Source organism: Sinohyriopsis cumingii, chromosome 5 (genome assembly GCF_028554795.1).
Source record: "Sinohyriopsis cumingii isolate HCF-2022 chromosome 5, ASM2855479v2, whole genome shotgun sequence".
Classification (NCBI taxonomy): Eukaryota; Metazoa; Mollusca; class Bivalvia; order Unionida; family Unionidae; genus Sinohyriopsis; species Sinohyriopsis cumingii.
In genome coordinates, this window is record NC_142965.1 from 61,650,279 (window position 1) to 61,663,540 (window position 13,262).

Below are 13,262 nucleotides of genomic sequence, written 5' to 3' on the forward strand. Positions count from 1 at the left end.
TTTAGGGGGGTGGGGGTGGTAATACAAGGTTGGTTATAGTCTAATGAATCAGTGTGCAAATACTAAAGTTAACACCGATAGTATTTATAAATAAGCACAATCAAATGAACTACTGAAAGCCACATATAAATTTGTTTTCTTTTAACGAAATTTATACCGTGAATTGTTTGTAATATTGCATATTTTAATACTACTTATAACATATTTTTATAGTACTTATTACATGACATTTTCAATACTACTTATTACAAATTAAGTTTATCCTTATCGGGAAATGTATGCTCTGTCAGTTCTGCTAACGAAAGAAGAAATATGTCCATCACACAATTGTATACATAAACATACATCATGAAGAAATAAAAGTTTCTTTTGATAAGTAAGATTTTTCATTGGAAATCAACAAGTAAAATATAACAATGGTACAAAAACATTTTATTGAACAAAACATACTGATATTTAGATGTAACAATTAACAAGACATCGCTAAAGTGCAACCAAATACCTGGTAACATGTAAATCCTGACAATACGGTAGTTTCTATGTACAAGAAAAACAAAGCACAATTTAAAATCTACCAATTCATGTAACATCATACTATCCATGATAGCTTGTCTTACAGGTCTTAGAGTGACTACACAATTTAAAATCTACTAATTCATGTAACATCATACTATCCATGATAGCTTGTCTTACATGTCTTAGAGTGACTACACAATTTAAAATCTACCAATTCATGTAACATCATACTATCCATGATAGCTTGTTTTACAGATCTTAAAGTGCACTAAACAATTTAAAGCATTCAGTATTTTACATTGGAACCCTATCTTCAAATAAACAGGAGGATTATTTGACAAATAATTTGCAAGATGGACACCAAATGCAATGTTAAAAAACCCCACATAATTTTCAAGTAAGATCATTAGCTTACAGCAGAATTTCTAAAAACAAACAGTTTTCTTTAGGTCTAAATCTGTATCTCCCACTTGATTTTAGCTTGGAAATCCAGAAAGTCAACAAACAGGAGTTTCTTCAAGGAACTGATGCTCTTCTGAGAGAAAAGAATTTCCAGGGATTGAAGATATGGTCATAAAATGTTGAGTGTTAAAGCCATTTCTGATAGTCTTAAGTTATAACAATACTTCAAATCTGCTGCTATGGCAGACATATTGGATGTCAGATTTGCACCTTTGTCATTTACGACCAGGTAGACACAATTAGAAGTTGTTTGGTGAAGACATAGTAACAGCATGACGATTTCCAAGACAGCCAATACAGAAGCCATATTGATTGTACGACTGGCACCATTTTCATTTTGGGACCAGCTAGCTCTCATAAGAAGTCTATTGGTGAGAACCCCATGTTGATATGACTAGGAATTTGGGAGGAGTAATGACAGTAATACTGCCCATATGCTAACCATGGTGGCCATATTGAGGATCAGTTTACATCAATTTCAATTATGACCAACTAGAAACCACCATAAGCCTTCCTTTGAAAACCCTATTCAAATGATTTCCATTGACAAGGATTAGAAATATCAAGATTTTCAAGGCAATGGACATCAAATCACCACCATTTTATTTTAGGACAAAAGAGGCATGGTTAAGAAGTCATCTGGAGAAAACCTCAGTTGGAAATGGTGTTCTTTTCTGGAGGAGTAACAACAACAAACGTTTTAGGATGGCTGCACTGGTGGCTATATTGAATAACAAATGCAGTTTGGTTCCATTGAGGACAGACAGTAGACTACATATCCTAAGAAGTCTTCTGGTGAAAGCACAATGTTGCTATGACCAGCTAAGCAGTTATAATGAATTTCCAAAAGGCCATTGTAATGGCCATAATGGAGGTCACATTGGCAACATTTTCTTCATTGACCAACTAGACATAAGAAGTCTTTCAGAGCAAATCCTACGTTGATATCATCATTCATTCTAGAAAAGCAGTCCTAACAAGATTATTAGAATGCCCACCACTCAATGCCCACAGTGATGGCTATATTGGATATCTGAGCAGCACCTTTGTTCATTTAGGACCAACTAGACATCATAATAACTCTTTCAGTGAAGAAATAATTGACTCTTTAACAGGTTATGTGGCATAAAAAAATGTGCAAGTCAAAAGACTACCCTGTTTGCATGTATCGACTGGGTGTTTTATCTGTGTATCAAGATTGTCACATACAAATTCACATACCTACAGATGCAGATATCACTTGTGATGATGAGCTGGATGGACTAGAGACCATGTGAAAAAAGTGTGTGTAAGTTTCATGGCATTCCTCTAAGTAGTTCAGGTGAAGTATCAAAAACAAACTGGTGCTAAAGGATAGAAGACAGACATTGAACAATGGATGAAGAACCATCCAATAACTTCTTCTGGTCCAATACCAGCAGAATTAAAAACTAGAGCTGCTCCTTTTGTCGTAATTACCAGTAAAATTATTCTTCAAGGTAGCCCAAGATTTGACAGATCTTGAAAGAAGTACTAAGATTATTATGTGGTTCTTCTCCTAAAATAGTTCACGAGAACTTAGTAAATATGTCCATCATGAGAAATTAAATTTATGAACACATTCAGAAATCTGATCTAGAATTTAACTTTAACCTGACATTTTCCAAGTTTTCATAAAATGATCTCAACTTAAATATATTGTTGATCATCATATTTTTTTAATAGAAAATAAATGCCAGATAAAAAAAGCAAGTTATGCTAATTAATGTGCAAAATATTCAACTCAAATTCAAAAGGTCAATTATGCTAACATGTGTAAGCTTTTGGGATTGCCTAATCAGCCTTGGATTTCGGGTTCACATTTGCTCAAACCAGAACTATATTCATAAGTTATATAAGAAAATGAAAATTCAAACTTAACTAAATGTAAAGACTCAGATTTATACAGATAAGACTCAATACTATGTCTGTAGCATTAAACCAATTATAAATCAAATTCTTCTGATGAAGATGATGAAGGATAAGTCTTGTTCATACATAGATGAAAGGCCACAAAACTATCAACAACAACAAAAAAATTGCCGTATCTAGAAAATCTAACACATCTTGATAATATAGTCAAATTGCTGATCATGCAAAATATCAAAATACATAATGATTAAACAGATTTAAACAAATATTTAACAAGATTGTAAATGTGAACAACAGTTAGGCAAAATTCTAATAAACTGCCCAAAAGGCCGAAATGACAAAGACATACACAAAATGACATTATAAGCATCCAATGATTTCATCTCACAAAGCAACAATGCTTAAAACCAAGTCCAACTGCAAACTGCACAGACCAAAATATAATGTCCCATAATGTGCTGGCATAGCTGGGTCTATGTGGTTTGTATTTAGTTATCAGTAGAATAAGCAACACAGATCCTAATCTGCCAACACATTTTGTTTGCATGCTGGACTCAACTTGAGAGTGAATATATATGGCATATTATTTTCCTCAACTAAAATTTTCAAATTCAACATTTACAAGGAGGAATTCTTAATATACAATATAATTTTAAATGTTAGAAATTAAAAATGTGACATTCTGATTATTAATCCAGAAATTGGTTTGCTATGCAATTACTACTATATTTTGTCTATTATCATTTTTCTATGTGCGTAAATAAAAAATAAAAATGTATGTAGTGTCAGTATTCCTGACTTGTATAAATATAACAGAGCACAGGAACATAAATCAAGGGAGATAATAAGTTGATTAAGGCTAAATCTAGGGGGATAATTGGAAATTCAGAATAATACCATTTTCATTGAGTGCTAAGTTTCAATAGTGATGTGAGTCATTTTTTACACAAAACAATAGATTTTTATATGAACTATTATTGGTCTACAAAATAAAAACAAAATTACTCTTAAATTTTCTCTATTTTTGACTGACAAAAGAATCTGCATATACACTGCAAAAATATAACTTTAAATGTAAGAAAGCATATAATGCAAACTGACCAAACATTTAACATTAAAACTCTGATCTACCATGGCCTGAATATCGAGTCAAATCCAATGAGAAGGAATAAATGGTACTGATCAAAAAGGAAAGAAAACTTTAACACTAAGGTTAGACTAAGGCACAAATCAAAAGGTTTGCAAGGGCCAGAATCAACATTGATTGGAGCCAAATGGGCTGCACTGTGAAACTGTTGTGTCTATAATAAAAGCATAAGGATACAGGGTATGGGCTTTATTAATTGTGTTGGTCGACCAAATACTGTTCACCCCTCACCGAGTATGTGAATGGATGTGAACATGCATGCCAAAGTGGCTGTAATGTCGAGTTTAATTCCACCAAAGAACGAGGAGCTTCAGACTAGAATACATTCAATAATAAGCTTAGTGCTTGAAAATGAACACAGGTAAATGGCAATCAAAAGTGCTTGAAAATTAACACAGGTGAATGGCGATCAAAAGTGCTTGAAAATTAACACAGGTGAATGACGATCAAAAGTGCTTGAAAATTAACACAGGTAAATGGCAATCAAAAGTGCTTGAAAATTAATACAGGTGAATGGCAATCAAAAGTGCTTGAAAATTAACACAGGTGAATGGAAATCAAAAGTGCTTGAAAATTAACACAGGTGAATGGCGATCAAAAGTGCTTGAAAATTAACACAGGTGAATGGCGATCAAAAGTGACTGAAATCATGATCATGCCATGTATTCATGAGAGGGGGAGACACATTGAGGTGAGAGATATTGTTTCACACACGTCAGGTGTTCTCATGAATAATGCCTGTGTCACTCTAAAGTTGGAGCAATGCCTTAAAGGACTAAATATGGAAAACATTTACAAGACTTTGTAATTGTTTTAAAGTACTGTTAAAATGCATTACAGTGTACATGTATATGTATATCTTTTCACACATAATATACATGTTTTTTGGAAGTAAGTTTGGTTAGGAACTAAGCAAAATAAAATGGCCATCATTTTGGCCAAAGTTTGCTTTACAAATAGAAGCAGCTTTTGCCTGTTAAAATAATGAAGTAACAATGAGACTTATTTCTGTATGTTAATTTCTCCCTCAGTTGAGATAACCTGCTTTATATGTCTTAGCCAATGAATATCAAATTGTTTTAATATATTGTTATCTTTGTAACATAAAACTCACTCACCAAAATGATCAGGCCAACATATTATTTCATCTGTTGAATGAAAACAGTCCAACCTAAATTTATCTGGCTTTATTTTATGGAACATATCCATAATGAATTAGAATGAGTTTTGTGGAATTTGTACCTGCAAAATATTGACAAGGTATATGAAACTGAATACAGTGTCAGTTGTACAATTGTATATTTCCAGATTCACTTACTGTCTCTCTCACCATCACATTCTCTCCCACTCCTTCTCACTGCAATCTCATTTGTCCTCATGTTCATTCATTTGAAGGGGAGGGGGGCATATGATTTTTTTAATTGCTTACATAAAGAATGGCATGAAAAATACAAGCAGTGAGTGTTTAATGTCTACCATTCATGTTACTTGTTAAACGATTCAATTTTGAAACTTCTTTATCACTCTGATAAACCTATTCAACTGGACACAGGAGAGTTTCTTCCACTTGAAAATGTATTCTTTGCAATACCAGGTATTGGTACCATACAGCCTAGCCATGGGTTGACTGAATATATAACACAGGAAACATCAGATGAGAAATCTGTCATCAAACAATTTATTATTACACTTCTTGAATCCTTTAATTTAGCTTGGGATTTCCCACAAATGGTTGTTTACTAAACTAAGAAAAATAAGCTAATCATGACCTAGAAAACTAATAAAATACAGTAAACCAGTCTTGAGAATGGATGTGATGGACAAATAATAAAATATAGTAAACCAGTCTTGTGAGTGGATGAAATGGTGAAATGCCAAAGTACTGTAAACCATTCTTTATAGTGGATGAAATGGAAAAATACTGAAATACAGTAAACTAGTCTTGAGAGTGGTCTCTGAAGACAGCTGGTCTCTCAAAAGAGGTGACAATGATACTTAAGAAATTCAAGCACTATTAAGTTGACTTAGATTTCATCAAAACTTTCACAATTTCTCCACAAACTGCGACTAAATTTACTTACCTAACGTGTGATACTTCAGACAAAAGCAATATTTTTGTCTCAGGCAGAAAAAGTAAAAGGATGCAAACTCACATTTAAAAATTTACCCCAGAGAGAGCTTTTCATTCATGAAAAACACAGGTGAGGAATTACTCACATTGGAGAAAATCAACAAAACTTCTTCAAATATAAGACATGACTCCTTCAAGGAAAATCTGAGAGTGTTCAACTTTGTTTTGATCACTGATGCCTGCTGAATCTTCTGTAGAAAATGTCCTTGTTACCATCCAAAGAATAAAAAAGGATGTTTAGAAATATAAATTTTGAGATGTTTAGTGAAAATGGAGACTGGTCTCCCATAGCAACTAGGCAGCAGACAGGATCTGTATGCCCTAGGAAAAATTCTCAAGTAGGTCCCTATGAATTATAAACTGGGATAGTGGTCGGCCCCCTGATCATTATGGGACAAAGGAATTTTGTCCGACCCTGTCTGTGGCCTGCAAAGCAGTACTTTTCAAGCCAGTTGTTCCTACCAGATGATGATATTGGTTAACAGACAAATGAAATATGCAAAAAGCTGCCATTTTCCCTACACTATATACAATTTGCCCTTAGAACTTTAACAAATATTTATTCTAGCTGTCCAGTGTGCATTAGAATGCAATCTCTATGAGACAATATCAAGTCTACTATTGTACCTTTCTCACCAAGAAGATACTTGTCTTACATGTTTTTATACACAAAAAGAGTAAAGTAATAGTGCAGATATTGATATCATAATGATAAAAACTTAACAGTATGTATATGATAAAATGAATATATGCTGCCCTATTCAAATTATCCTTCACAAATACATGTATAATCAAAGTCTGAAAACTGTCTTCACTATCAGATCTATTTTCTTTACATAAATTAAAATTTACAACAAAACCTGTCTATGTGTATACCTCCAACTTAAAACACCTTGACATTTTACGACGTCTAATAATAAAGGAAAGTATTTATATATAGGCCAATTTTCCTTTTCCATTATTATATAACCTTCATTGGAAGGCTACATGTCCTTAAAAATACTAAATTCTCCACTCCTTTAAATACCCTTGCTATAAAAACACATTGTAAAATAGTGAATGTCTAGAGGTACTAAGATAAAATATTGGATAAACTAGTTTTGTTGACCAAACTCAACTCGAACAATATTTTAACCAGCATTGTTTCAAAAGTTCAAATATTGGAAAATACTGAATAATATTGAATAATACAAATTGATTCTTATTTCTTTAATTTCAAGTATTAATCCAGTACTGTAAGATACCAGTTCATCATTATTATTAGAATAATTGAACAATACTGTTCTTCCACTGTTTTATTTTCTGTACAGACAGCAACAAGACATACAGCACACCAATCTGCAACTATCCCTTTGTTATACAACCAGGGCCACCTTTTCATCTGCAAGTGAGGGTACTGACAAGGAGAAAATCCAGGTAATGCCTGTCTATGTTTGTGGCAAGTGAGTTGGTCACAGACATACTTTGACCACCAATTTCACATTTGCTAAAGCTTTTTCCCAACTCAGCTTATTTAAATAAATGATTTTAAAGCTTATCAGATCATAAAGATAATAAAGCATCATTATCTGCACAAATAATACATTTAGTGCAATTATAACTTACACTGTTAATACTCTGTCTGGAATGAACAGTGTAAAATTCTGGCTAATTACAATGTCACCATTTACAAAGTTTATCATGGTACAAATGGAAACCGAATGAAATTTGCATTCTGATAAAGATTATTGTGAACTGATAATATGAGAAACTGAAAACAGGGGCCAATAAGATAGAGATAATTTGTGCAGCATGCATAAAGTTTATTCAGCTTCTAAACACAATCAAATATGATTTAAATTAATAAAACCAGAAAAAAATACAAAACTTTTTGCAGCTTATACAGATTTTGACAGTTCTTGCCACAAAATAAGTTTGGGTTTTCTTGCTTATATTTAAGCTGCTGATACTGCCACTAAATTTTACCTTTTCAAATGCTGTGCAGTGGATAGAAAACTTATTTATCTATTAAATACAAAATATGACCTGATACAACAGTCCTTGAAGAAAGGCATCAAACATAGCAATATATTTACCGAAAGGTGATCCATGTCACCTAAAAAGCATAATTTTACACTTGTGTTTCGACCACTGCTACTTATGTCAAATTTGAAAATATTTTTATAATTGTTGTGTCGTTGAAATAGAATTCCTACAGCTTTAAAATAATACTAAATTTAGTAAAAGTAAAAGAGAGCAATCACACCTTGTTTGGGAAATGGTGCTATCCAGTATTGTAATCTATTTACATTATTAAGCCTTGGTAACTGCCTTTAATTTATAAATAACCTGCATGAAAAGTTTGCCACTTGTAGAAAATTGATTTGACAATCATAAAATTGAATATAATCAGTTTTCTTTATGCACAAAACTATAGCTATTTATCTATATATCTATATCTATATATAGATATTACTCCCACATAAACTGTCAATTTCACACCCAATCATTGGTCCTATTACTTTGGTTTTATTACTTGCAAAATCTGCAAGCTTTTCAATCATTTTCTTAAAAAATTATTAAGAAACCATTTTTATTCACATGCTAAATCCTCCAGTTCAAACAAAATGATAATATCAAGCCATATTTTGAGGCACAATTTTGGAGACATGTTCTTTTGGTAGACTCACAATATGATTGCCCCCATTGATCATTTGCCTGATAACACACTGCCACATAGTCAACGAGGGCCTTTGATCTGTTGCCCAGTTGCCAGTCTGTGTGCTAGGTGGTACTGGAACAGTATGACTGGAAAATAAAATATATCCTAAAAGCCTGGTACTTGGGACTAATATTGACGGTAGTGTTGTAAGAGAGAAGAAAAATAAATCTGTTGATGTAGCATCATAATATTCTGTGACAATCTCCATTAAGTTTACCATATCAAATATCAATGCTTGTTATGTTTTAAGAAAGTTTCATTGTCTGTTTACAACTGAAAATAATAATGGCATTATGGTATTATCATACCCCATTTTCTAAACATGCATAGGATAAAATGATATTTGCAGCATCAATTTATAGCTCCAGTCCCACCCAAGCTCTGGGGAGGGGTCGAACCTTATTTTAAAACAATAATCCCTAGAAAGAAATAATGTTCTACTGGGCAAAATGAATTTCCATATATGTGTTAATATATTCTGGATCAGCATATAGTTTTAATGTGCCAGCAAAGATTAAACGAAAACAAACGTTTAAAGATATATAACACAATTTCTTAAATTACACCATACTTTATAATAATTTATTGTTTTATTCATGTCAGAATATTATGTTTCAGGCAATCTTAAATTTTCCAAGGGCATGTACAATTTCCAGTGACCCTGCCCTGAGCGAGTTAACATTTATAAAATTTGTAAATCCCTGGGACCAACTAGTCAGCATAGTCTTTCAGCAAAAACCCCATGTTGCTATCACCTTTCATGTACAATTAATAGCAAAAAAAACATTCAAGAGGGTCACTGTGGAGGTCACATTGGATTCAGATAAGCATCATATTCAGTAGGACTAAACAGACATCATAAGAAATCTTTTAGTGAAACATCCATGTTGATATGACCATCCATTCAAGAGTAGTAACAAGATTTTTCAAATCGCTGCATTGGTGGTCATATTGGACTTCACCCTGGCACCTTTTTCATTTAGAACCAAGTAAAGATCATAAGAAGCCTTTTAATGAAACCACATGTTAATATGACCATCCATTTAGGAAGAGTAGTGACAAGATTTTCAAGACAGAAATAGTGGCAGCTATATAGGATTTGATAGCAATACCATTTTCATCTAGGACCAAGCAGATCATGCGATGAAGGCGTATGTAAACTTTCACGGTAATCCTCCAAGAAGTTTAGGCAAAGTAGCAATACCCAAAGTGGTGCTAATGGACATCAGATGATGGACAACATCCCATAAGTTCTTCCGGTCTATGACCAATAGAGCTCAAAATAATAAAGTGGTAACATAAAATATGAAATTGCCACCAAATAATTCCGCAGGTTGCTCTATGGTTATGACAGCAACTTGAAGCATGGCAAGAAAACCTGAATATGCAACTAATATTAGCCCCTATATTCATCCTTACTTCCACCCTTATCCCACCACAGAAGGTAACAGACGTGCACTTATATGGTTTCTGGGGGTGAACTGTTCCTTACCACCAGGGATTTAGTGGAAAGGCTCCAATTGGGAGTGGTTATAGTACTGATAATGGATACTGGCTAACAATACTATTCCATACCTACAGATAATGGTACCCATCTATTGTAAACATTTCCAATATTTACCAGTATCTTAAAAGTAAACAAACTGTATTTTCTGGAATTCTCAAAAACTAATACTGGTCTTGAAAGTAGTGTTGGTTCAATATTGTCTGAGTTCTAACCAGCCATTTTTGTCAAATTTACTCATGAATCCATTACTGCAGATGCCATTATTTTTAATATGATACAAAAATGGTGATAATTTCTGTACAATGTAATAATAAATGTATCTGAAATAACACCTACTTCAGCAAAAATGTCTAATTCATGAATACCCTTTTCATTCAATAAAAAATCTGAATGTACAACTTTTCACTTGACAAAATAAATTTAGGTACCTCTATGTTCATATGAATAAAATATACTTCTTGAACAACTAAGTACTTTTGTGCCAATACCTTTGCTTGAAGAAAGTGGTAATCTGCATTATGTCATTAAAGTATAGTCATATCCATTATTCTTCTTAAACTCTTATAAAGAAAGAATTATAAATAATTCGGTGGTGTTTTTAACCATGACTCTATCTCCATGTCCCTGTATAAGAATCAGAAATCCTTCACTTTAAACATATGGCTCATGAGCCTGCATACTGTATCCTCTTGCTTTGTGGATTTCATCCTGAAAGGACTTGTTTCAACCTCACTCCAACAGAGAAGCACACAAAAAAAGCCACTACCCTGAAAAATCTGTTACTAAAGCTTTAATTTTCAGCAGGCATTTAGGAAGGAATTTAACAAATAATTTCCCAGTGAATAAACTCCAATATGTGGAATCTAAAGTTCTGATCAGGGTCAACTGAGAAGTGAAAAGATCAGAAATATAGTAACAAAACTAGATGTAATTCACAATCAAATAACAGCTGTATCTTTTCATGAGATTACAAATCAGAAAAAGCACTGTCTCTTTTTAAAATTAACTGACACACGAAGATATGGCCATTGAAGAATGAAATGACTCTACAGCTTTCCTTGGATTCCTACATCCTCTACATCTGCAACCAATACATGGCAATTTTTTACTGTAGCATGGGCATCTTTGTCCTAGGCATGTAAGCTGATTGAAGCCTCCTGCTTTTCCACATCGGCAACCTCTTCTATCCATTTGAGTCCCTTCAATTTTTGATCTTTTTATAGATGGATTAGACACACTTTCTTCACTGCTGTTATCCACTGAATTACAAGAATATGAAGAGTTATCTCCCTTGTGCTCAGTTTCAGTTTCACCTGAATAATTTCGCTCCCTTTTAATAGGCAAATGACGAAAAACTTTGCAAGAATTACTTTTGCTGGAAATTTCTTTTGATGGACGTTTCAGGTTTTTAAATTTTATACGTTTAGCTTTAAGATGTTTAGAATGCAAAGTTATGTGTGATTTCCTCATTCTTCCAGAATTCCTTATTTTAGTGGATTCTTGCTTGATATGCACAGCAGCTTTTGACATGTCCTCAGTGTCATCACCTTCACTTGCATTTTGCAAAGCCGATACAGAATCTCCTCCTGGCTGAAATGGTCCATTATGAGCTGCATCACTGGGTGCTGAAGATAGAATGAATAATCCACAATTATCACCCTTACCTGATGGCTCATGATCAACTTGCAGACTGCCAATTTCTTCCAAAATTTCAAGTAGACTATTTTTCTCTCCATTTATAGTGGCATCAGCAATCTGTGGACCAATAGACGAATCTAGTATATATCGACACAATTTGTTACAACATGAGAGAAGGATTTCCAAAATTGGGTTCTCTGTAAATAGACTGTGATCTTTGCACCAGCTGCACGTCGGTTTCAACCTGTACTTGCCTCCTATACATTTTTTGCAAACGAAGTGCTGACACATATGAGGCGGGCCCATTGGATTCTGCAGAATATTACCGCAGACATAGCACAGGAGGGATTGCTTCAAAATAGGAATGCATCGGTATAAATCGTTCCATGTGCTTCGATTGTTTGGGTCTGCCTGCATGACATACCGGCAAGTTGATGTGTAAAACTTCATTGCATTCATTGTTGACGATGCCATCGCTTTAAAACAATATAAAATATTAATATTTTGATAAATTTCTTAATTTTACACAATGTTTACAAATCGTTATGAGTACTTTTCTCTGACGTCATCAATATTTGTGATCTGACTGGATTACAAACTTTCCACTGATAAAATTATTCAAATGTTAAACGCATGACATAAGAAATAATTTAGGTTCCGGAAAGTTGAATAGCTTCGCGGAAGTTTATGCAAATCCGGTCAATTGGTTGATAAATGCTAAATCCCTTATTTTCGTTAATAATTATACTACTTTGTAATGAGCTAAATAAAGAAGATAAGTAAGAATGCACTGAAAATAAAATATGCCTTCAGAAATGCATGATAAGGGTAACGAGGAAAACTTAGGGTTACGACTTATGTGATATTCATCGGTTGGTCGTGGTTCGGTTTATTCTCCTCATTTGTACGAACATGTTAAGTGTCTTATCCAAGGTCACATCAAGGCAGCAGTACCTGAGAGAGTATTATACCATCGACCATTTAATGACGAGTCAGACGCTCTACTAAATGAGCTACGTCAATTTACACAAGGTTTTGAGAGGTCCCGTGTGGCCGAGTGGTCTATGGTGCTTACCTTTATAGACCGTTCAAATTTAACCTCTGTTCGTGTTGTTTCGTGTGTCAACTAAGCTGACCTAGATATGTAAGAAAGTTTCCCAGAAGCTTCCCGTGGGTTTAAGTTCTACCTGTGATTTTCCTGTATTATTCATTCACCGTCTAATCTTGTCGACGTGTATAGCCTACTATGTGCTGGAAAATGACGTAAAGC

General features: G+C 33.7%; 1 protein-coding gene across 1 annotated transcript; it reads right to left on the reverse strand.

Annotated features, from left to right (window-relative positions):
* Window positions 1-415: 415 nt before the first annotated feature.
* Window positions 416-12,524, reverse strand: LOC149799289 (uncharacterized). The gene has a single exon (XM_089958589.1). It carries the CDS (start codon window positions 12,464-12,466, stop codon window positions 11,357-11,359), a length of 1,110 nt encoding a protein of 369 aa, XP_089814715.1. The 5' UTR covers window positions 12,467-12,524; the 3' UTR covers window positions 416-11,356.
* Window positions 12,525-13,262: the final 738 nt, after the last annotated feature.

Bases quoted from the DNA above. Each gene is read 5' to 3' on its own strand.
- LOC149799289 (XM_089958589.1), bottom strand. From the start codon at position 12,466: ATGGCATCGTCAACAATGAATGCAATGAAGTTTTACACATCAACTTGC.